Source organism: Aedes albopictus, chromosome 1 (genome assembly GCF_035046485.1).
Source record: "Aedes albopictus strain Foshan chromosome 1, AalbF5, whole genome shotgun sequence".
NCBI lineage: Eukaryota > Metazoa > Arthropoda > Insecta > Diptera > Culicidae > Aedes > Aedes albopictus.
The window spans coordinates 148,872,606-148,899,069 of record NC_085136.1 but is presented as its reverse complement, the minus strand read 5'-3'; the positions used below and the strand labels follow the sequence as shown (position 1 = coordinate 148,899,069).

Sequence of the window (26,464 nt, the reverse complement as noted above, 5' to 3'; positions counted from 1 at the left end):
TGATTCATCTGTCACAGCCTTGATTTCAGCCAGTGCGATTACTTTGATGGTAAAACATTAATATACAATAATATACATTAATACATTAATATACCGCTAATATACTAGTATACTTCTAATACACTCATTATGCTAATACGTGTCTAGCCCCTTGGGTGGTAGTTGCAAATTTTCAAAAGCATGCCAGTTTTATTAACGCTTTAAGAAGAATCATATTTTTGACTGTTGTTCTATTAACTCTTATATCTTAGGAATAAGTGAATCAAATCAAATTAAGTTTTGAAAGTTAAGAATTACATTTTGATCTTTGATTACTATTTGATTTGAATACAATGTGTCCAAAGTGAAAAAAGTTGCAGCATGTAGAATACTTTTCAAGAAATTCTAATTCCTTTACTGCTTTTGCAAAATGGAAACTAACGTCATATAGTGGCAATAGCTCGCATCTATTGGTAAATCAACTGCAAGTCCTTTACTTACCAAACAACTTTGCCGAAGAAATCGTATTTCTATAGGGATCCTGAGATGTATGAAATTTAAAATTTGTATGTTCTCTAGCGCCGCCTGTTGGTGGAACTTTAAATCCAACTATCCATCAACTGTAAAGACTTTGACCAACTTAATAACTTTGTAATTTCATCAGTGTTTCGTCTGTTGGCTACTGATATCACAGAAATGTTCGGTTTGAGTGGTATTTGATAACGATTAAAAAAACATCGTAGATTTTGGCCAAACACCATCTCCCCCGTCCTTTAAAAGTCTACGTAGTTTATGAACGGACAATGGTACGCAATTTATAAACGATATCTTGAAAAAGAGCTCATACACAACGAGAACGAAACTGTTTTGAATATAGAACTACGTTTGTTCAATTCAGAAGCCGTCCAAGCCAGAAAGATTTGGTCTTTTCCACAGAACTTTTTTTCGTGACGTTACAACGCAAACTTCAACCAGGTGAAACTCAGGCTTCCGTGAACCGATTTTCTTTCTTTTAGTCTCATTTGAAAGATCTTTTCGAGTACAAAGAGCATACAAAATTTCATATTTGTAACGTTTTCCGTATTTGAATAAAGTTTGAAAATGTTGATTTTTCGTGACGTTACAACGCAATAAAAACCCATACTATGATCAGCCATATTTCAGAGTTGTAAAGTCTTCCGATTAAAAATCTTTTTATGCTAAAAAATCTACATACATTTATCTACAAATGATAGAAGACTTTTGCAAAATCAGTGTGTTGCTGTTTAAAATACGACAGTTTGGATGAAAAGTGTGCCTAAATGACTTAAAATCACGATTTTAATGTTAATCTTAATCGGCGTTCAATTTATATTTATTGTCATACTAATATCATATCGAATACATTTTTGGATGGCAAAAGTAATGTAGAATGTGATAAAAATGTCAAATATGTCATAACTTAACTTTGAAAAATTGTCATTGATGATACGGGGTCCGTAGAATGTGTCATAGACTGTTTCATATCCCAAGTAACAATTATACTTTTGTGGCAATCCTGAAGTAATTTCTAAGATAGAATAATAAAACTTGGCAATAAAGCTCTTTGTACTGCAAATCCGAGATAAAATAGGCATAAAATATCCATAAGACAACCCAGGTAACCAATAAGCAGTTAAAGTGGCATTTATTTAGCAATATATGCGCCTTTACAGCAGGTTATTTAATGATAATCTGCCGTATATGCGCCATAAGTGCTACTTAAATGCAGGTTTTGGCCCGATATACGGCTGATTAAATGCTTAACCTTCCTGTCCCTCCGATTATCAAAAATAAAAACAAAAATTTTCGCCCTGCTCATTTTCCCCGCTTAATACCTATTCTCCTCCCATTCTCTTCTCATTTTTCTTCTCTCGCTCTCTTGTGCATCTTTTGATGCTTGGGGCACGTTATGGAAGGTTGTTAGTTTTTTTTTTTGCTAATTTCTGCGAAACCGGGATTCGATCCCTCCACCCTCGGGTTGATGATGTAACAGAACCGTGCTACAGTATGAGCTATAGATGATCAGATAAGGGGCTGTCCATAAACCACGTGGTCATGGGGGGGGGGGGATCGGCCAATGACCATTATGTATAGACAAATAAAAAAATGTGTATGGACTAATGATCACGCGGGGGGGGGGGCGGTGGTTTGGAAAGTCCCAAAAAAATGACCACGTGGTTTATGGACAGCCCCTAATGTTCGTTGATTTTTTTATCTATTTGAGGCTCAACACCAGCAGTTGTTTCGTTTAACCCCGTGCTCCGGCATGTGCTGATAATCAACATGGGAAACGGATCAAAGGAAATTTATTCACAAAATGCCCCTTTACTTTCATTAATTACCTTCGTATGCTTCCTATGACTAAAAAGATACCCGAATGTTGCCGGTCCTATAGCCGTGACTCATAAATTAGAACGTTGTTATCGTGTTGTTGTGTTGTACTTTTAGCATCATTCGTCGCTCCCAACAATTCTGTGGCATTAAAGTAGCAGTTCAGATGCTAATTAACCAAAATACATCGAGCATTTTAAATGCTACGCAACAGCTGTCAGATGTTAAGCAGCATTGCTTATTTAGGGCAGCGGTTTTGAAACTGGAATATTGCTTATTTAAATGCTTATTGGTTACCTGGGTAATCTGGCCCACTCTTCAGGAGATCTCCAAGGCTGCTTTCTTAGACTACCTTGAAACTAGTTGTATTTATGTACTTGCACTGATGATTGATTATAAGAACTTCATAAATCTAGCTTGAGGCATGTTGATCTTTTAGCTGTTGTGACAGCTGCGAAGGCCCCTCACAACTATTCTTAGGAAAATTTGATGGCCCAAGCGAAGTCATGCCTTGACTTCAGAAAACCGTAGATGGACTTTAATTAGAGCTATTTGCACGCGGAAAACAACGATTTGTTCCAGAAACAAATACTACATAGAACAGGAATAAATAAATTTCTCGACTTCAGTCATGGTCATCCCGGGTACTTGGGAATCTAGTCGAGAAATTTACTTATTCCTGTTCGATGTAGTATAAGTTTCTGGAGAGGAGACCTATCGCAGAATCTCAAAATCGAACCAACTTCAACTATCATAAGGAAACGGAATATGTGAACTCCCATTAAAATATTTCGTTAATAAGAAGGTTATAGTGGTGCAAATCGTACTTGGCCTTATTTTTACCCGACTTGACACAGTGACTCACCGGCCTTACTCCGTCCAGAAATCTAAGATAATTTTGATCCCGTATATTTCCAAAACTATGGTGTTGTTTGAGTTTGTATTCAAAATTTGGTTAAATTCTGTTGAGAAATGGGCTGTTGGCGATTTTTTGAACTTTTATTTCTCAGATGAGAACAAACGGGTTAAAAAACCCGAAAATGGAAACTCCTAGAAGAGAGTCTTGAAAATTTTCTGGTTGAATAGTTGGACAAAAGTTCGAAGAGTTATATCTAAAGGACGAATGCCTTGGAAGAATACCGGAAGAAGTAACAAGAAAAAAAAAACAATCATGAGAGACTTCTGAAGGAGCTCTGCAAGTAATTCCAAGGAAAAAAATGCTTGTGAAATTTATGGAGGGATTCCAGGAAAAATCCGTAGATAAATTTCTGAAGGAATCTCATAAAAATGTCTGCACGAATCGCAGACAAAGATCTGGCTGGAATTCTTGAAGTGTCTACTCTTGTTTGTTATGGGGTGTGAACAAAGGTTGGGGACATTCCCGTTGCATGTCATTCTTCTAGCAAGCATCAGTGACAGCAAATATCATGACGAGATTGTCAGTGTGATGTTGCCTCATGAGGAGTGGAGCTTTGGCAGAGTAAGTCGTCTTCATTGTGAGGTCCCGTATTTTGCCAAGTGATTCTATTGTAGTTTGTTAAGATGGTAGGGAACAGATTGCTCCAGTAAGTTACATGATATCCACATTTGTAACGTTTCACGTTCTACTTGGCAAGGATGGGAACACTCACTTGCAAAGAGTTGCACTCACTTGTTATTTTCTCAGTTCAGAAGCGTGCAATCAAAAAACAATGTATGGACGACTTTTGCCTTGTCGTTTTATCTAAAAGTTTGCCGAATAGAGTAGGGGTCGCACACGCATACCGAAGTCGTGACAGAGCTGCGAAGGCAACTCTCCTCAAGGTGAATGTAAATTACACTCACCTCGTGGAGAGTCGCTTTCACAGCTCTGTTACGACTTTGGTATGCGTGCTCGACCCCTACTCTATTCGGCAAACTTTTAGATAAAACCACAAGGCAAAAGTCGTCCATACATCGTTTTCTGATTGCACGCTTCTGGGCTGAGAAAAAAACAGGTGAGTGTAACTCGTTGCAAGTGAGTGTTCCCATCCCTGCTGCTGGGTTCAGCACTTACCGCCCGTCGCATCGAGCTCGCCCGCGTCCGGAAACGCTGCCTCGACATTATGCGCGTAAGCTGAGGCATATGCTCAGTAGAGTGGGTCATCGTTTATATGGAAAAATGAAAAATTCAATGGCGTCCCCTCAGATCAAAGCTTTTTTGATCCCATTTCAGGACCCAAATAAGTGTGCAAAATTTGAGCACGATCGGTTATGTCTACGTTTTGCGCATCGCGTTTGAAGTTTGTATGGGATTTTACATGGGAAAACACACTTTTTTGCATTTCTCTCATGACAGGGTGCCTAGGGTGCCCTGAAAAACTTTGTCGAAGACCACGAAGTCATCTGATGCTTAGGCAGCATCCATTTATTACGTAACGCTAAAATCGACATTTTTAGACCCCCCCCCCCTCCCCCCTCCGTAACGCTTTTTTGTATGAAAACACGAAAATTTTTGTATGGGCCGTAACGCTTGGCCATACTCCCCCCCTCCCCCTGTAGCGTTACGTAATTTGTGGACGGCGCCTTATGAAAAAGTTATAGCGTTGGCATTGCTTGCCGAAACAGCATGATTTTGTTGCTATTGTTATTCCTTTACATGTTAAAACATAAATATATGCATGCGGTTCGTTGATTATAACTATTTTCACAAGCGGTCTTCGACAAAGTTTTTCAGAACATCCTAAGCTATCATTGTACAGTATTGGTTAAAGAGTTTCAGACAAACTTTTTCAACTTATGAAAAAAATGCGAAAAGGAAGTTTTCCCATACAAAAACCCATACAAATTTCAATTGCAATGCGCAAATGTAGACGCAACCGATGGAGCTCAAATTTTGCACAGATACTCAAGACCCGAAACGGAACCAAAAAAAGCTTTGATCTGAGAAAACGGTTCCGATTACCCACGTTAATGCTCAGTCGCTCTAGATTGTACAGCGGGGGTCACCGGTACCGTACATGGTTGATAACGGAAAGTTTTGGGCGCAGTTCAATCATTACCGGGAAGTGGACGGAGTCGATGTTAGCAAACGACTGGTCCTGATGTCGATAATGTCGGGGAAGTGCCATTCATCAATCAGAACGTGGTCGATTTGCGATCCAGCTCGCTGTGGTGATCTGCAGGTGTTACGATAAGTATGATTGTGTTGGAAAACGATGCTACGCATGTCCATGATTCTGGCGAAATCTATGACTTGTAGGCCGTTTTCGTTCGTTAGTTGGTGGGCGCATGAACTTTCTAGTCGTCAGTCTAAATTCCTTCTTCTGGCCAACCTGAGCGTTTAGGTCTCTCATGATGATCATGGTGTCATGGCTTGAGCAGCGGTCGTAAACGCGTTATAAATAATCCATAAAATTTATCTGTGAGGGCTGTGCTCATTGATTATGCTGAATTCTGCTGGATCCTGTCCAACACACCTCCTGCAGCGCAACGGTACCGAACCTGCGGTTTATCAGTAGATCGGCGAGTATGCGGGTGCTCCCAATTATATTGTCTATCCGGTTGGAACCAAGACAGCCATTCAATCAAAAAATGCCATTTTCTTGGTTCGCAAGTGTCGCAACTGTTTGCGCTGTGTTGCTGACAGCAACGGGAAGGATGCGCACTACTTTTGACATGATTCAAAAACGTCGCGAGTTGGGTCGCGTCGCAACTTGATTGTGCGACGTCCGGTTTGGTGGCGGCCCGACAATATTGAGGGATCGGCAGTTCCACATACAAAGTTTCCAATCGCAAGTCCTTCTTGTTTGCTGGGGACGTTGCCGTTTGTCTCGGTTCGTATTATTGTGTGGATGATTTTCCATAGCAACGGTTTTTGACGGCTGGCTTGTATGGCCGGATTCCGAGAAAACTAAACACAAATGACGGTTAAAAGTTCAAACAAACACTTTCAAATCCTTGAAAAGGTCCAACAAGGACCGAAACGTCGGATCAAGAAAACATATAGTTGTTTTGATTCTTCCAGAAGACTGAATAGACAGCAACATAACTGATGCCAAGCCTGCAAAGACTGGTCGTTGCTGTTCCGGATCCGGCGGTCTGTAGTTTAAACAACCCGCGCAATGTGTAAGCCTCGTGTAGTGTAAGCTACACAATAGCTTCATACGAGTCCGAACAGCTGGCAAGTTTCACCTTTTATGCAGATTTGAGTAAGTACCTACTTAACTTGTAATGCTGAATGTATATAATAAAATACCATATCAAAAGATTAAAATTTCGTATAAAATAAGTTGTTCTGTTCAATATTTTCTTTATTTCCATTAAACATTAAGGAAATCATTATTCTATATAAGTTAATATTTTGCAGAAATGAATTTTGAAAATCCTATTTGTGTCTGGATTTGTGCCGAACATAACATTTCCGACAACTAAAACATATTCTACAATTTGTATAAACATATTTCTACTAGCTTTATGCATTTTTTACACTAAACATCAATTAATCTAAATTAGCTACTATAAGATAAAGAGAGTACGATTTCTACAATCGAAAAATTTGAGCGATTGGTTTGTCTACGTGTGCCTCTGTTTTGCGCCCAGCGTGTTCCTCCAAAGCACTATCGGGTGATCCGACGCGCTTTTAAAACTCGTAACATCAGTACGGTCGCCAAACGCTACTTGGATCACCGGTCACCGATTCTTCTCGGCTGTCCACTGGTTGTTCGCTGACTTCCACTGTTGAATGTTGTTGCGATTGCTGTTGCGGCTGCTGCTGCTGCTGCGCTTGATGGCTGCCATCGTTGCTGACTATACTGCTCTCGTGAGTCCCGATGCCGATTTCAATCCCCGGCACTGGGGGTCTCAGGCCACCGGACGAGATCGAGTTTATGCTAAATCCATTGTCGGATCCCAGGTATTGCTCGAGCTTTTCGCTGCCCGTCCCGTGTAGGTGCACGTGAATTTGATTTTGATTCACGGTGCTGAACATTTGCGGACAGAGAACCATGGCGGGTGCGGTGGAAGGGTACTGCGGCTGGGGAGGTGGCAATGGCGGTGGGCAGGGTGTGTTGTACGGGTAGCTTCCATAGCCGTTAGACCATTGGCTGTAGGAACTGTAGGACGCATCCAGATCCGTCGTTTTTGATACGTATCCGTGGGACATGGCTTGGTGTGGCGTGGAACCGGACGCCGGTGGAATGCTATAATAATCCTGGTAGGTTTGTGCGGTATCTGGAAGAACTGCGACGAGATAGATTAGTGAGAGTTGAGCATGACTATACCGTATGTGAAGACGACGTTGCTTACCTGCAGGAAGATTATAATTGGGATGTTCCGCCATCGGGCAAGGGTCGTAGCCACCGTACGAGGGAGGAGTCGTTTGAATTGGTGAATAGTTGCTCACATATGCGCTCGTTGAAGAGGAATTAAGTCCATTTGGCCAATCAGTCGGGTTGCTATAATCTGGAAAGACAAAGATAAAGTGTGTTGGTTAGCTTGTGTGTTGCTGCAGTATTATGACTAAGGCGGCAATTTCAAAAGAAAGAAAATTTTGAAAGATAAATTATTATTTTGTAAAGTAGGTCTGGCTTTAAATTTGCCACTGACCATGATGCTATGAATCACTTGTCGCGTATGCGTAGAGAAAAACAAAACCGTCAAACTAAATTTAATGTTTTTTCCTCTATCGCATAAACACTTTTTTTTTGTTTAAAAAAGTTCTTCACTTCATTAAATTGTTACAAGCATGGTAGGGGAGGCGGGTAGTATGAGACACTCTAAGATTTTTGCCAATTGTATCTGGCTCTGCTTTCTCGTCACCAAAACTCTGCACGATATGGATGTTTTTTTTTCAGCTACTGTAGACCCTGATCTAATTTAGAAAATTAAGATGAAAGTGCATGATAGATATCACATAGATTTAGGTAATGAATGTAATACCTGAAGAAGATGCAAATGAAGGTTACGAAAAGAAAGGCGCTCCATTAATATTGTACCGTAATCTGGGGGGAAGTTGATCACTTTTCCTCTATCCTTTTCAATGAAATCAGATACAGTGCATATGATTTCAAACATATGTTTTTAATTCATGAACTAAGTGGCCCTGTATCATGTTCCGTAAACGAAATTCTTACAATAAATTCATACATATTGTAAAAAAAAACGTTCTAAAGGCCAAATTCTAAAACTTATAATTCGAGGTGAATTTGATCAACCAAGGACAGAACATTCTAAGATTGAAAAAAATATTGAACAAACTAAATACAATGATGCTGAATCTGAATCTTTTTTGGGCTGCAAAATGGTGAGTCGATAAGGGGAGTTTCCAACAGAGCTCTGGTCCTCACAAGTTCCTTCCTCATGCTTCCACGGGTCAAGAGATGACAAAGACCGCCAGCCAAGAGTTGTGTGCTTAGCTGGTAGCGCAGCCTGGGCACTGTTGTCCTTCTGACTTTAGCTAGATTGAGGAGGTACGTCCCGAGCGTCTGTTCACCAAGGAGATGCGGCTCAAATAGCGTCTGTTCTGACATCCAGTGGCTGAGTAAGAAATGCTGCCCAGCTAGATCCAAGATCGTAGCCCCATCAGCGTGGTCGTCCTAGTGTAGGTTGGGACGTTGAGGTTGAACAGAACTGGCACGATGGCCCTCCGGTGAGACAGAAGGACGTTTCTTAAACTAGAGCATCATCAACGTCCACTGCCCACACAAAGGGAGACCCGATGACGAGAAAGAAGCGTTCTATGCGCAGTTAGAACAAACATACGATGGTTGCTCGCCGTGTGATGTGAAAATCGTTGTCAGCTACATAAATGCGCAGGTAGGAAGGGAGGAAATGTACACAGCTAGTCGCGTTCGGTAATTTTTACCGAAATCTCAACTGCTGAGCGTTCGGTAATGGTTTTTTACCGAATTCCTGTAAAAATTACCAAATTTCGGTGAAATATTATCGTTTATCTGTCAAACTTTAACGAAATTCGGTAAACGTCACCGAATTTTTCCGGTTAAAAACTGAACGGTTGAGACTTCGGTAAAATATTACCGAAGTCGGTGATTTTTTCTAAGTGTGTACAGACCGGTGATCGGGCGAAACAGCCTGCACGCCGTATCGAATGATAACGGCCAGCGATGCGTAAACTTTGCAGCTTCCCGAGGTATGGTCGTCCGAAGCACCTTCTTCCCCCGCAAAGATATCCACAAAGCCACCTGGAGATCACCCGACCAACAAACAGAAAATCAAATCGACCACGTTCTAATCGACGGTAAATTCTTCTCGGATAACCAATAACTAATGTCCGCACATACCGCAGTGCGAATATAGATTCTGATCACTATATGCATGCTGTACATCGCTGTATGCATGCGCTCAAAACTTTCGACAGTTATCACCACGCGTCGTAGTCGAACGCCGCGGCTTAACATCGAGCAGCTGCGTAACGTGAAGTGGCTCAAGACTACGCGCAGCAGCTAGCAGTGGCCCTACCAACGGAAGAGCAGCTTGGCGCAGCTACACTTGAAGATGGCTGGATGGACATCCGATCCGCCATAGGTAGTCCCTCGGCACTAGGCTTCGCGACTCCGAATCACAGAAACGACTGGTACGATGGGGAATGTGAACAGTTGAAAAAAAACGAGAAAAATGCAGTATGGGCGAGAATGCTGCAACACCGTACGAGAGCAAATGAGGCACGTTACAGTATTACGATGAGCACCTCAATGGCGACGTTGCAAGCACCGAAGGTGGCGTGGTAACATATCTAGGAGTACGTGCGCAGGACGAAAGATTTCCAGCCCCTAACCTCCAAGAGAGACTAGCCGGTTGAAAACAACAAAGCCGCTGGAGCAGATCAATTACCAAGCGAGTTACTAAAACACGGTGGAGAAGCACTGGTGAGAGCACTACACTGGGTCATTACCAAGATCTGGGAGGAGGAAGTATTACCGGAGGAGTGGGTGGAATGTATCATGTGTCCCATCTACAAAAAGGGCGACAAGTTGGATTGCAAGAACTATCGCGCGATCACATTACTGAGCGCTGCCTACAAGATACTCTTTCAAATTGTATACCGCCGTATACCACCGATTGCAAGAGAGCTCGTGGGGCAACATCAGGTTGGATTAATGCGTGAACGCGCTACAACGATGTTCGCCATCCGCCAGGTGTTGCAGAAATGCCACGAATACAACGTGCCCACACATCACTTGTTCATCGATTTTAAATCGGCGTATGATACAATCGATCAAGACCAGCTATGGCAGATTATGCACGAATACAGATCCCCGGATAAACTGATACGATTGATCAAGCCGACGACGGATCGAGTGATGTGTGTACTCTCGAGTCCCTTCGAATCTCGCAGAGGGCTACGGCAAGGTGATGATTTTTCGTGCTTGCTGTTTAACATTGCTTTAGAAGAGGGTGTAATAAACAGAGTGGGGAATTGGGGATAAACACTTGGATAAACACGTGTGGAACGATTTTCACGAAGTCCGTTCTGCTGCATGATTTCGCTGATGATTAAAACATTCGTGCACTTGGGTTCACTGGTGATCGCCGACAACGACACCAGCAGAGAAATTCAGAGACGCATTGTGGCAGGAAATCGATCTTACTTTGGCCTCCGCAGGACTCCACGAGTGAACAAAGTTCGCCGTCGCACGAAGTTAACTATGTACAAAACGCTAATTGGACCGGTAGTCCTCTACGGACAAGAAGCATGGACGCTACGTGTAGAGAACCAACGCGCCCTTGGAGTTTTCGACGGGAGATGTTGCGTACCATCTACGGCGGATGAAAGACTGGATTTGAAGGGTTACGTCATCAGGATGCCGGATAGCAACCCGACTAAAATGGTTCTCGAGAGTCATCCGACCGGTACAAAAAGACGTAGTGCGCAGCGAGCTAGGTGGGTCGATCAAGTGGAGGACGATCTGCAGACCATTCGCAGAGAGCGGAACTGGAGACATTCAGCCATATGGATCGAGTAGAATGGAGACGACTACTATGTACAGCAGAGGCCACCCAGGCCTTAACCTGATCGGTAAGTAAGCTAGTTAACATGGTACATTTAGTGCGGGGGTGGATATTTTTTGGCCGCTGTTTCTTCTGCACCTTGTAGTAGGCATGACTGATGATGCGCCTTCTTATTTCACGATTCTTGTTATTGTCAGCCGTTAGCAATAAACTGAGGTAGACGAATTTTTCCACCACCTCGAAAGTATCTCCGTCTACCATAACATTGCTGCCACCCTGATAAAAAATATCATAGAGATACAACAGAATGTATTGCTACAACACACTGAAATGAATGGTAGTTACCATGATTTCAATTGTTTAAAACGATAGAGTAACAACAGACCCTATGGTTTTCCACCATAGCATGTATTGTAAATGTCACTTTTACAATAGAAAATGGGTATTATGTATCTTTACCATAAAAAAATCCAAATTTTCTGGAGCAAATTCAAGTCAACTACCATTCAATTTATGGTGATTTTATTATTGAAATCTCTAGTGCCATTCATTTTATTGTGCACATATTGTAGTTCCAATACATAATTTTCAGCAGGAAAATACGTACACAATATGATTTGTTGTAGAACAATCAACTTTATCATTATTCTATGGAAGTTTATGGCTATTTTATTGTATATTTTTATCAGAGCAAGGCTTGTCCTGTCTCGCACTGTCTCACCTACTAGTATGTACTTTGTTTTAGCCGCATTCACCACCAGTCCAACATTTGCTGCTTCACTAGACTGGCCCAAACACAAAAATGTCGAAAAATTCCACGGGGCACCCTCTAGAATCGTGCCTTTGGATGAGAAGAGTAATCTGTGAAAATTTCAGCTCATTCGGTTGAAAACTGAGCTGGCGCAAATGAGTTGAAGGTGTGTATGGGATCTTCAGTCCAAATATATGGGAAATTTGATGACCTACAGTCTCTCACTCAGTATGCCGGTTCAGAAAGTTTGATTTAGCTCATAATTATGAGCTAGTTTACAGCATTTTTGAACTCGGTAAGCTGATGATCATTTTTGGTGTAGAATCATGCCCTGAGTTCGAAAACGCGAAGGAAAAAAATTACAGTAGAGCGGAAAATTTTTCGACTTTCCATACAAGGTTGATGATTTGAAATCGATTTTTGTTCTATTTTTAAGTAACGTCGCTCACTTCACACACCTCATTCTCCGTAATCAATGCTCCGATTGAGCTGATTTTTTTACTGTAACTCGCCTACACATGATATGTCAAATAAACATCGAGAAAGAATTTTAAGTTGGTTTTTTCTTATTGAAAAAAATACATTTCTTCAAAAAAATTAGGGAATTTTGCTAAAATTTAAGAAGATCGTCCCTAAAACTCGCCAATATCTTGAATTTCATCAATCTGACGCAAAACCTGTATTCAGATGACCGAATGGTATTGTATTCAGCTTTTAATTTATGGAAAAAGATTTAAAATTGGTTGAACAAAACGCAATATATTTGAATTTTAGTAAATTACATATTTTGAAAAGTTGCAAAACTCGATATTGAGCTAAATCTCAAAAACTGTTCTACTTTAAATTTTTTGAAGGTCGGTTTCGAAATCAGCACTGAATTGTGCTTCAAAAATTTTGGTCGTTGACAGAAGTTCACGACTTTCGTTTTATTTTGTAAACTTGTGTAATTGAAAGAATGGTAGTTGATACCCTAAGGAACAACTTTGTAGAGGACCATATCATGATAAAACTTAATTTAGTTTCGGTTTCAGCTAACGAAAGCAGGATGAGGACATCTTTCCCTGTTTACTCTCGGTTGTAACATGCAGCACGTGTTTGCTGTTCGAAAGTTGCGCTCAACATCATAGGCGGCTATGTTGTCCTTCATTTTAATTGCTCACGCACGTGGGCAGGTATCGATACAATGAAGAATTACATAGCTGCCTATGATGTTGCGCACAAGCTTCGACCGACAAACACGTGCTGCATGTAACAACCGAGAGTAAACCGGGGAAGATGTCCTCATCCTGCTTTCGTTAGCTGAAACCGAAACTAAATTAAGTTTTATCATGATATGGTCTTCTACAAAGTTGTTCCTTAGGGTATCAACTACCATTCTTTCAATTTTGAACTTAATCAAACTTTCTGAACCGGCGTACCGAGTGAGAGACTTTAGGTCATCTAATTTCCCATATATTTGGACTGAAGATCCCATACAAACCTTCAACTCATTTGCGCCAGCTCAGTTTTAAACCGATTGAGCTGAATCTTTCACAGATTGTTCTTCTCATCCAAAGGCACGATTCTAGAGGGTGCCCCGTGAATTTTTCCAACTTTTCTTTCTCGCCATACAAATGTGGGCCGGTCTACTGCTTCACGTTTCACGCGGGTGTACAGTTCTGCCACCGTTCCAAATGATCTAGCAAAATTATCCATGTCATCCGCAAAACAGACAAATTGGCCAGATTTCGCGAAGATCGTATTCCGGCTGTTGAGCCCGGCACGTCACATAACACCTTCCCCAACGATCAGAGTCTGCATCAGAGTCCATCACCTTGTTGCAGTACTTCTCGAGAATCGAATGAACTCGATAGTTCACCCGAAATCCTTACGCTGTTTTGCATACAGTCCAGCATTGCTCTTATCAGTCTGGTAATACCCCAGACAGACATGTGATACGAGTGTGATTCCTGTACAACGGTACACAGTGTCAAGAAAATTCTAAAGAGGCTATCTTGAACGGAGAGAATTATCAGTGTGGAACTCATTTCAAGGACAATTGTACAGTGATTCTTGTATCACATGTGTGTCATAAGTATAAGCTTCCCGGAAAAACTGTTGTCCGGTGGATTCAGGTAATTACTGTGGTATCTGAAGGAAATACAAATAAAAGGTTTAAAAATAAGGCATTCCATTAATATTGTAGTGAGCTATGTGACCAGATGCACGTGATCAGATGTGATCATGTGCACGTACAACTTTCCACTGCGATCTACGCAATAAAAAACAATATAATTGCTATTCAATGAGAAGACTGTTGTCCAAGAGCATGGCTAAGCTTAATTAGAACTACAGTATATACGTCAAAGGCTATGATAATACGTCATGATGCGTGATGCATCGCTCGGCATCGCTCCTCTCCGGATGAACCTGCTGTCTTGGGTAAAACTCGATATCGTAATCCGCGATGTGTAATCGGCTTGGTCAACACGATATCCAATCAACGGATTGCTAGACAGCATCGGTTACAAGCGCCCTACCATCCTCGGTTCGGTGGCGGTGGCGCGTTACGTCCAACGCCGGTCAAGCGCGAAATAAGAAATTCCAAATGAAATTAGTATCGCCGTCGCCGGTCGCTTGAATACCTATCACATCAAACTTTTATGAATGAATCTGACCCTTCCACGGTGTTGGAATGGGATCGAATATGATGAATGAAAAAGGAGAAAAACTATTTCATTCAACGATTTCCCGCGACTATGGTACCCATGCACCGTTCGGTGGTTCGATGGTGGGACAATTGCGCGAGGCATCATCATCGGCATAGGCAAACGAATCAACAACAACGGTCGGTGGGATGTAATCGAATATTGCCTTCTTCTCGAGAAGCAACGGATCCGATCAATCACGAATAAGTTATTACAAGTGTATACGGGATCGATCAGCCGCCAAGCCGTGGTGAAACAAAGGTGCTGGCTAGTCGCAGTCAGTGGTGGCGTAAAATTAAATTAGTCTTTTTCAGGCTGGAACCGTATCGGAGGCTCTGGTCAGCGAGATAGAGTGAGTCAAGTTATATCGAGCAAAGGCGAGAACGGAAATAAATAATCACTTTTGCGGTTGACGATGTATCATATTATCTGCTCGATTTTTCTCAGCTTTTACTGTGCATATTAACATACTTCTTGTTTTACATCTTTCGATTATTTATAAAACCGTCCGTATTGCTTTTTTCTTGGAGCAAGTGAAGGTACTTAAAACTAGAAACAAGAGCCAGGACACGGAGGAAATACCTGTTTTTGTCCCTGGAAGTAAGGGACCTTGGAGTGACATTTACTATATTCTCTAACGTTGCAGCTGACCTGGCCGATTGAATACTTGTAATGTATCGCTAATGCACTACAAGCATTAATAAAGACAAGAAAAGTAATTCAATCCATGATATAACAGGTTTTTTCGATGATTTTTCAATATTTTTTTGAAATTAAGCGAATGAAGCCTTTCATCACAAGACTAGAAACTCGTTCGTATTGCTTTTCCTAGGTCTTACTTATTTGTGTTAATCAATAAAATCACGTATCACAAACAGGGACCGTTAGATTTAAGGAGAAATATCAGAGGGTGCAAATATGGCTGCCACAATGGCCGACTTGAACCCATATCCCCCTTCCCCCTCGTAGACGTTTGTTCATTCAAAAATTTTGAGATTTGTATGGAGCGTAGACTTTGGCCAGACACTCTCCCCAAAAATTCTACGTGGTTTATGAACGGCCCCTTAGGTAAATCGCCACTTGGCTTCTTTAACGGTGTTGAGATAATTCGATATTCTGAATCTGCACGCCTAACTGAGCCGAAACCCAAATTTTAATGAATTTTGGCGCCCGGGAACCTATTTAAAAATCCATTAGAAGCGTTTTGTCGAATCACCCCTCGTCGCAGTTTGTACTGGGCGGATCTGTCAAACAGTCAAACAGCTAGGCAGTCAAAAGGTGATTAAAGAAAATCTTTTTGAAATAGACTTTAGTTATCACAATAAAGTTCTAAAAATCTGAGAAAAATCATAGTAGCTCAGAAAAAGGTGTCTTTTGAACAAAATCAACAAATCAATACATTTTTCAAAATTTAAAAATCCAATTGTTGCAGAAATGAAAACTAACTTATTTGTTATTTATTTGTACACGGTAACATTTTTATATTATCTGTTGATTAAATCGATGCATATAAAGTTTACTCAGTTATAGTGAAAATTGCCCCAACTAGGAAATTCTGTCCAAAAGATTCCACACCCTACTCCGCCATTTCTCAGCAAAGTTTTTACGCTTCCTCACCCTCACTCAAACGAGGCCGAAAAAGCAAAAACCAGAAATGTCGCATGTGTTGCCATGACATGCGACAACTTCCAAATTTCGCATCGTTTGATTTTGAAAAAGGAGAAAATCTAACGGTTACTATATTCTAGATCCTACCTTGATAGACTGAGAGATTAATTAACTAAATCAAATTAAATTGTTGTTCACGTACACTCTACCACCGCTTACAAGCCATCCGCCGTTTCATCATTACAAGAGAAGGATTCCACGGTGCTTCGATATTCCTTACGCTAATGGATTTCGGAAATACTTTCATTTATCATCGACAGTTTGGCGTGATTGCCACTCGTCTGATGTTTTCCCGGTAACCTGGCCACCCTCCGGCTCTCCCAATTCGAAAGGCAAAACTATTTGATGAGAATTTAATGTTGGGAACATCTTTCCAACTCGGTAAGATGCATACCTGGTATGGATCTCCAAAAACAAACAATCACGATCCGCTGCTCCGAAGGTATCCTCCCGTACCCGTTCGAAATTACACAGTACATAAACGACTTCCTTTTTGCGCTCCTTATTTTTTACGAAAATAATGAGCCATTCCATCGATCAACGGCACACACAAAAAAAAAGGAAACATACTGCACGCAGGTAACGCGTTCAGAATCATAATTCACATCACCCTTCTACGGTATCACGGTGCAAGCCAGATGCTGAGGCGGTTGGAAATTAATGTTGAGGGCACCTGCTTTGGAGGAGCATGTTTTGAAATGCAGTAATACACTCTTTCGTTTCATTCAGAAGATTTTCATTGAATATAAGTTCCAAACAGAACAGGCAAAATGAGTTCGTGTTTTGAAAGTCAGAGAAAAATGCACCACACTTTCTTACAACTTCTTAAGAAGTCAATCCTTGTAGAATAATAAATTGTCTTATAAAGTTGTAAGATTGTTTCAAATATTCCAGATACAGCATCAAGTATCGTAAAATTGATTTCACTCAGTAATTTTAAAATCTTAGCATAGTATATTTCCATGATAGCTTAGAATAGTTACTATTATGTTAAACACTGACAACTTCAGAATGTCATTAACGATGCAGCCGAGGGCACCATCGGTTAAGTGGAACTGACTCGATGGAACGAATAGTTCGACGAGAAGTGCAGAATAATTTGGGAGGAAAAGAATACAGTGCTAGTGATAATGCTGCAGCATGTATGGAACGATACAAACAGAAGCGGAAACAGCAAATCCGTCTCTTTAGGGAGAAAAACCGCAGAGTAGAAGAAGCGGAATGCTAGGAAATGGCCGTTTCAAGAAACACGAAAGTTCTTCCAGAAGCTCGCTCCATCCCGCGAGGCGAAATATGCGAAATATAAGGACGGGGATCTCTGCCGTGAGGTTGTCGAAAGGTGGAAACATTACTTCGGGTGGAGAACATAGGCACGGGAAATGGAACAGCTATCGGTGGAGTGGAAGGAAGGGGTAATCTGCTCCATTCATAAGAAAGGCGTCAGGATCGATCGTGGCGCCAACATCGACTCCGTCCACTATCTGGTGATGATCAAACTGCGCCCAAAACTCTCCGTCATCAACAATGTACGGTACCGGCAAATGCCACGGTACAACCTAGAGCAGTGGTCACCAAACTGCGGCCCGCGGGCCGCATGTGGCCCTCGACCAGGTTTTGTGCGGCCTTCGAACCGATTTTGAAATGTATTAAAAAATGGCCCACTCATAGATTCCATAATGAAAATCAGAAATTTCCCTGTATTTTAAAACTTTCATGAGAATAAATATTTTGCCAATAACATGGAGAGTTTGTCTAAAGAAGTGAGAATTTTCAAAAGTTTCACGGGCTGTAAAGGGCTACTTTTCGAATTTTGTTCCGAAAATATTCAAAACCATATTCGAAACTGTTGTTAGGAATGGTGTATTTCGCTCAAATAAGGAGTTTAGGCTAAATTCCATAGGTTCTCTGCCATAGATTTTGGGTGGCAGAACTCGGCATTGATAATTTGATTGATTTAACAAAAATGAAATTGAAAATATTTTGTTTTTATCGGCGAAAAAATCCTTATATTCGATATTCTTTATATTCGATATACTTTACATTCAGCACTTGCACCAAGAAACTATCAAAAAAACAGAATATTTGCTTTACAATTTCTTTTAAAAGGAAGTGGACCCAAACTTTCGGAATTTCGCTAAAAACTTCAGGGATTGGGCAAGATGCTCTTCATTCCCCTAGCAATACTTTTGGGAATTCCTCTTAAATGTTTATTCAAATCGGCTACAAAAACTTGCACACTTGCAGAAAATCATGTCTGTTAGTTTTTCTTCATTAGCGTCCTATAAAGAAAAACTTTTGAAAAATCATCATGGATTTCCAAAAATTATCTCCAGGCAGTTTTTCGGAATTTCTTCCGAAAACCCTGAAATTCCTACAAATCATTCTGAAATTTCTCAATATCCACGAAAAGTCCCAAAAAATCTCATAGTTCTAAGGTTTTTTTAAATAAAGGGTTGGAAATACTTTTCAGTAAATCCCTAAGCTACAGTAAGAAACTCCATTTGCTCAATATTATTAATACCAAGAAATACAAAACTTAAATATTGCGGTGCTGATAATCCTGTTTTCAATTTCCTATGAATTTAATGATTTTTCTTATAGTGAAATAAAATCTCCTGATTACTTTTTTGCTTTTGTTCAATATTATCAAAAAATCAAACAAATTAATTGTGTGTTGAATCTTGAAAATTTTTAAAAGTAAACTCTTGAATGACTTGCGGCCCGCAATCTCTTTTCAAAATTCAATTTTGGCCCGCAAAGACAATTAGGCTGAGGATCACTGACCTAGAGCGACTGAAACAACCGGATGTCGCCTCAGCATACGCGCAGAATCTCGAGGCCGCTTTGCCAGAAGAGGGCGAGCTCGATGAGGCCCCTTTAGAGGACTGCTGGAGTACAGTGGAAGCAGCCACCAACGACGCAGCCGAGAGCACCATCGGGTAAGTGGAACGGAATCGACGGAACGAATGGTTCGACGAAGAGTGAAGAACGCTTTTGGAGAAGAAGAACGCAGCGAGGGCGATAATGCTGCAGCAAGGGACTCGACAGAACGTGGAACGTTATAAACAGAAGCGGAAACAGCAGACCCGCCTCTTTCGGGAGAAAAAGCGCAACCTGGAAGAAGCGGAGTGTGAATAAGTGGAACTGCTGTGCCGTTCCCAAGAAACACGAAAGTTCTATCAGAAGCTCAACGTATCCCGCAACGGCTTCGTGCCGCGAGCCGAAATATGCAGGGATAAAGACGGAGGCCTCTTGACGGATGGACATGAGGTGATCGAAAGGTGGAAGCAGCACTTCAATCAGCACCTGAATGGCGTGGAGAACGTAGGCACGGGAGCCCACGGCAACGGAGGAAACGACGACGTCAGTGCAGCGGAGAACGAAAATGAACCAACTCCCACGCTGAAGGAAGTTAAGGATGCCATTCACCAGCTCAAAACCAACGAAGCAGCTGGTAAGGATGGTATCGCAGCTGAACTCATCAAGATGGGCCCAGAAATGTTGGCCACCTATCTGCATCGGCTTATAGTCAGGATCTGGGAAACCGAACAGCTACTGGAGGAGTGGAAGGAAGGGGTAATCTGCCCCATTCACAAGAAAGGCGACCATTTGGAATGTGAGAACTTCAGGGCAATAACTATTTTAAATGCTGCCTACAAAGTGCTATCCCAGATCATCTTACGCCGTCTGTCACCTAAAACGAATGAGTTTGTGGGAAGTTATCAAGCCGGCTTCGTCAACGGCCGGTCGACAACGGACCAGATCTTTACCGTACGGCAAATCCTCCAGAAATGCCGTGAATCCCAGGTCCCAACGCATGACCTGTTCATCGACTTCAAAGCGGCATACGACAGTATCGACTGCGCAGAGCTATGGAGAATCATGGACGAAAACGGCTTTCCTGGGAGGCTGACTAGACTGATTAAAGCAACGATGGACGGTGTGCAAAACTGCGTACACACTTAGAATAAATTACAGTATTCGGTGAAAAAAAAATCACCGAAACTTGTCTGTAAACAAGCAAATTACAGTATTACGGCGAAATCGATGAAATTGCAGGAGAAAATCGGTGAAATCTAAGAAATCACAGAAGAACCGGTGAAATCAGACAAATTTACAGGAGACCTGTGAATATTTTACCGAACAGATCGGTGATGGGACTATTTCACCGTACTACTGTAAAATGAGATTGACAGCCACGCAGGCAGCTTCGAGCATCAGTTCTATTACAATTTGCGCATCATCTCCAAGCAAGACTCTCTTGTACAGTGGCAGCAAGTGTGGTTCCTGATCAGAAGGTCATGTATTCAATCCCATCATCGACGTTTTTTATGAAAATATTGTTTTTTGTGCTCGCATAAAATCGCCGTAAATTTGTAAAATTTACCGTACGTTCAGTGATATTGAGAATTCATTTGTAAACAAACATACCGAACGTTCTGCGATTTTTACGGTAAATTTGTAAAAAGTACCGAACGTTCCGGTAATTTTGACAGATGCATTTTCCTGAGATTCGCAGTACGTTCGGTGGTTTGAAAAATCACCGAACTTTTTACCGTACGTTCAGCTGTTGAGATTACGGTAAAATTTTACCGTAATCCGTCATTTTTTCTAAGTGTGTAAGGGTATCGGGTGAACCATCCAGTTCATTCGAATTTCGCCGGGGACTGAGACAAGGTGATGGACTCTCATGCCTACTCTTCAACATCGCTCTGGAAAGTGCGATGCGACGTGCCGGGCTCAACAGCCGGGGAACGATTTTCACAAAATCCGGTCAATTTGTGTGTTTTGCGGACGACATGGACATTATTACCAGAACATTTGAAACGGTGGCAGAGCTGTACACCCGCCTGAAACGCGAAGCAGCAAAGGTCGGACTGGTGGTGAGTGCCTCAAAAACAAAGTACATGCTGGTAGGCGGAACCGCTAATAAGACCGGTGGCCCTCTACGGGCACGAGACATGGACCATGCTCGAGGAGGACCTGCAAGCACTCGGAGTTTTTGAGCGACGCGTGCTAAGGACGATCTTCGGTGGTGTGCAGGAGAACGGTGTGTGGCGGTGACGGATGAACCACGAGCTCGCTGCACTTTACGGCGAACCCAGCATCCAGAAGGTGGCCAAAGCCGGAAGGATACGGTGGGCAGGGCATGTTGCAAGAATGCCAGACAATAACCCTGCAAAGCTGGTGTTTGCAACTGATCCGGTTGGCACAAGAAAGCGTGGAGCGCAGAGAGCATGATGGCGGACCAGGTGAAACGTGACCTGGCAAGCATTGGGCGCGACCGAGGATGGAGAGCGGCAGCCACAAACCGAGTATTGTGGCGTACTGTTGTTGATTATGTCTTGTCTTAAATGTGATGTTGAACTAATAAATGTATGTATGTATGTAAGAAAGGCGGCCATTCAAAATGTGAGAATTTCAGAGCGGTTATCATTTTGAATGCCGCCTACAAAGTGCTATATCACGCAGTAAATAATTATGTAATATCCACACGAGTAATTTCTATCACTTTCACAATGCACACTCTGGTTGACACCGGAAAGTGTCAATATACCTGTACTAGCAGATACGCTGAAGCAGTAACTACCCATAAATGGCTGAAGCACACGGTAATGCAGTAGTTATTTTCAAATATTATAACTTAAATCAATTTCTGTATATATATTACTGCTGAGAAATTTCCAAAAAGTTGTGGAACAAAATTTCAAAGGGATTGCGAAATAGTTTTCAAAAAAATACCAAAGAAAATCATTCGCTTATTACTATGAAATTTGATTTGGTAAAACGAAATATTTGGCATAAATCGTTAATTTAGGTAGATAGTAATTGACCTATTAAACACTTTTGCTTTAAACATCTCATGCTTGATGGCTTAAGCCAATTGTAGTCAAAAAAGCCCAAAATCACGCATTTTACCCTATAAAGTGAGGTATCGCTTAAAATTGTGACATGCTGGAGCAAATCTGAACCCGGATTCGGATTCAGCGACCCAAAATCTGTCAGGGACACATAAGTTTGCTTTTGAGATAAACCAAAAACTAAATTTTGTTTCGCTGTGTAATCATAGAACAATTTCTTGAAAAGTTCTTTGAAAAATGCGAAGGAATAGATTCCATACTTGTTTCTGCAGGAGTTGCTGAGGTTCTTTGGATGAATTCTTCCTGAAACATCATCGATAACATTTCCGAGATATCTGGAGAAACTTGTCGAGAAACTCCTACAAGAACTTCTAGAAGAATCTCATGAGAGTTTTCAAGTAAAAGAAATCTTAATAAACACTTGCGAAAATTCATAAATTTATGGAGTGATACATGAAGGAATAAAGCAGGAGAAATTCCAACAATAATTTCTGAAAGAGTTCTTGGAACAAATTATGAATTATTGAGGAAAAATCCTAGATAAATTTCTGAAAGCATCTCTGAAGGAATCTCCAAAACTCTGTGAAAAAAATCTTCTTTTGAAGAAGGAAAAATTCCTGGAGAGACCCCTTGAAAAATTTTTAAAATAATTTCTCGAGAAGTTTCTAAAATAATTATTGAGGAAATCCCAACGAGCTCCTGGTGGAAATTCCGATACTACTCCGCTATTATCCCGGAGGATTTCATTCAGAAAATTGTAATGAGAAGAAAAACATTTTAAAATAATTCTTAGAGGAATCTTCACAAGAATTCTTGCTGATTTTTTGCTGAACAAGAATTCCTGCAAGAATAGATTTTGAATCGAAGTAGGCTTCCCCGCGACCGCACGCATCTTGCTTTACTTGTCATGTTTTTTTCTCGTTCCCGTTTTGTGTGATTCGGAAGGAAAAGTTTGACTGGTGCTACGCCATCCGGAAGCAGAACGCGAGTGATTCATGGAGTTCGCTGGATATGACCTTCCGCAATTTATCAGATTGTTATAAGGGATCTCGTCTGAATATTTTAGATTCGGCTGGTGCAGTTCTTATCTGAAGAGGGGTAAAATGGGTGGGAAGATGGCAGTGCTGCAAGAGTGTGAGTTGGTGAAGATGGGGGAAAGCATCGATGGAGCAAGCAGCAGTGCCGATCGCTTCGACACGGAATCTAATTGGGGGCTGTCCATAAACCACGTGGTCATTTTTTTGGGACTTCTCAACCCCCCCCCGCGTGGTCATCAGTCCATACAAATTTTTTTATTCGTCCATACAAAATGGTCATTGGCCGTACTCCCCCCCCCCCCCTCATGACCACGTGGTTTATGGACAGCCCCTTGGATGACCGACATTGAGAAGGCAGCAAGGAAGGCAGTAATCAGGCGATTCCATTGATACATTTTCCGGTGAGCGAATTCCAGTTAAAGGCTTAAATACTTGGTGTTATAGTTTTGCTGTTTTTAACTCATATTTGCTGTGGGTGCGTGGGTTGATGGAATTGCTAACAGCAGTTCGGGGGAGCTCCTTTGGATCATAGTGCGTTCTAGCGTGGCTTATTATCTTTTTTATGTATGTACAGTTCTTTGCGTTCAGACGGTCTGGACTTGCCCTGTTTTGTCCATCGATGAACGGCATTCACCCGACCCGGGGGCTCCGACACCGAAGCAAGACCGTATTCACTCAGAATTTTCCAATTCCGAATGGAGGCGGTTCTGATCTGGTGTCAGAGCTCTCGGATAGGGTTGGTACTGTTCGTCAATGGATGGGTCCATCGTGTGAAACTGTGTGAAGAGAATTCATTTAAAAGAAACCGGCAAGTTTCGGATCAAATATGTGCCGTACCATCCCGTGTGTAATGTTCGTCAACCAATGCTCAAATATCTGGCTTGACTCGACCAATTGTTCATTAGTGTCAAACAGATACTTTGTCTTTGGTCATTCCTTGTCAAATATTTGACTCCGTGCATTGAAAGATGGAGCACGTGGTTCCGCGGATTCTTCGATTTATGAGTGTAACCGTCAACAAGGATACATTTCAAACATAAATTTCGATCTGGCTGTTTCCAGAGAGAAACATTTTTAGTCTTAGCAGGATCAATATTTGATATAATTTGCTCTATTTTTGCGTTCTGTTTTATTGTTTACTACTTATAAAGGTTTTATTTCAGGAGGATTCAGGTAAATCTACCATTTCATATAGGAGGATTCAGGTAAATCTATAATTTTCCTTTTCTATTTCAGATTTGAATTCGAACACCCAACAAGGATCAAATTGGGAAAGGAACTAGGAATCAACCAAAAATAGTTTGTGCACCTGAACGTAGACCAAACGTTTCCTTTGAATTTTACCCTTCCACTAACACCCAAATTCCCGTGACGCCTAGGCCTGAAAGAATGTAGAGGTCTCTATATACTTTCATAGGTGTCCAACTAATCTTCCTTTCCCTTCCCTCAGCTGTCGCAAGGACGTGGCCAGGACAGCACTCGAACGTTGGAGGATTGCGTCAATCTTGTCTAAGAGTCAGAGATTAGTCCCAAATCTTTGTGCTTTGGTTCGGACAGGAAGGATGCAACCCTCATAACAGCGATCCAGGGCTGTACCACCTACGAATTTGTGCGACTTGCTTAATGCTAATGCTAATGCTAATGCTAATGCTAACAAGAATTCCTGCAAGAATACACTTTCCACGATAATCACAGAATAAATCGTAAAAAAAAAAATAATCGGAGGGGTTATTCCACAATAGTTTTTAATTAGGCGTACCAGTATAGAAGATGCTAAAAATAGGATGCCAGCTCTGATTTTGTCATGACAGCCCTGCATACGATTCATTTTTTTTATTTCTTTGCGTTTTATACCTTATTTTTTTCGCTGTACAATGAAGGCGATTCTGTTTTCTGTGTAATTATTTCCCATCTGGACTTGAGCCATTTCTCTTATGAAATTACAAAAAGCTTTCGAAATTATTTTTGATTTTATATAAAATTTAAAATTTAAAATTTATTTTTGATTTTATATAAAATTAACATATTTAAAGCTAGTTAAAACTGCAATCAAAATACTTGTACAATGTAAAAAAGGTATAAAACAGATCTGAATAAACAGTTTTAAAACTTACCAATAAATGCTTTCTAGAGAAAACACACATTGCTATATAAGGTCGTACTGCAAAAGCATGAAGCCAATCTTAATTCAGAAAAAGAAATGCAACACACAGTGCACACTGAAGAATCGATTTCCGAAAGAGTCCGGTGATCGGTTTCAGGCTTGTGCACCACGCACCCTTAATTATATATATTTTGCAACAGATGGTTTCTGCTGGCCCTATTCGAAGCCGTTCTTCGTGCTCGTGGTCCAAGATTCATTCAGAAGCAATTCTGTATGCAGTGCGCCGTTCGGCAACAGCTCTACACATAACGAATGACCTGCGGGGTCAAAGGAACGGTCATGTTTGCGTGCTGTCAATGGGTTTCAATATCTTGCATGCAGCTACCAGCTACTGAACTAACTGGTGGCGGTACGATATCGTTGGAGCCTTCGGTGTCGGTAAGTCACGGTAGAAGCTGAAGAATGGGATGTGAGATTTTCATACGGCACGAATATGGCTGGACTGAGAGAACCAGAAGCAGTGCAATGGTTGTTCATGTGTGTTATTAGAGTTATTTTGCGAAATGGAAAATTTTCCACTTGTTCGGTTGTGTTGTAAATGAGTGAAATTTTAAGATATACTTAATATGTTGCCAGTACCTCGCACTGCGTTCATTTCATTGTATCTAAACACGGAGAAAAATATTTGTGTTCTTAGGTAGGTATAATGCATATAAAGATAAGGTGATTTTATGAAAACGATGTTTATGATTATAATACATTATTGAAGTTATCATGTATTATTGGTGATGCATATTACTTGTACTATATGGTTTAATCAAGGATGTTAACTATTTTTCAACAAATATTGCTACGTTGCATCTCAATTCAACCACCCAGGCCGTTTGACGACAGTAAAAGGAGAAAAAATAACCTTGGTTCCCGTTTAAATAGCACATCCCCATTTTGCCCTTAACGCTTTAGTTTATGAACACGTACGACAACAATAGCTTGGTTGGTATATCACCAGCGATAAATGTCGCGATAAAAATTAAATTACTGACCAATTTAACGGATAACTGACGATACAGCCGAAACGTGTTACAAAAATTATGATG

At 41.2% G+C, this 26,464-nt stretch overlaps 1 protein-coding gene across 1 annotated transcript in view; it reads right to left on the bottom strand.

Moving 5' to 3' along the window:
• Positions 1–6,589: 6,589 nt before the first annotated feature.
• The window catches only part of LOC109421880 (protein lozenge), a 131,107-nt gene continuing 111,232 nt past the window's right edge, over positions 6,590–26,464 (bottom strand). The window contains exons 6-7 of the mRNA XM_029861755.2: positions 7,597–7,752; positions 6,590–7,530 (exon numbers count right to left, since the gene is read on the bottom strand). Coding sequence (XP_029717615.2) covers positions 6,947–7,530; positions 7,597–7,752 — 740 coding nt within the window. The 3' untranslated portion in view covers positions 6,590–6,946. The remainder of the gene's footprint in view (positions 7,531–7,596; positions 7,753–26,464) is intronic.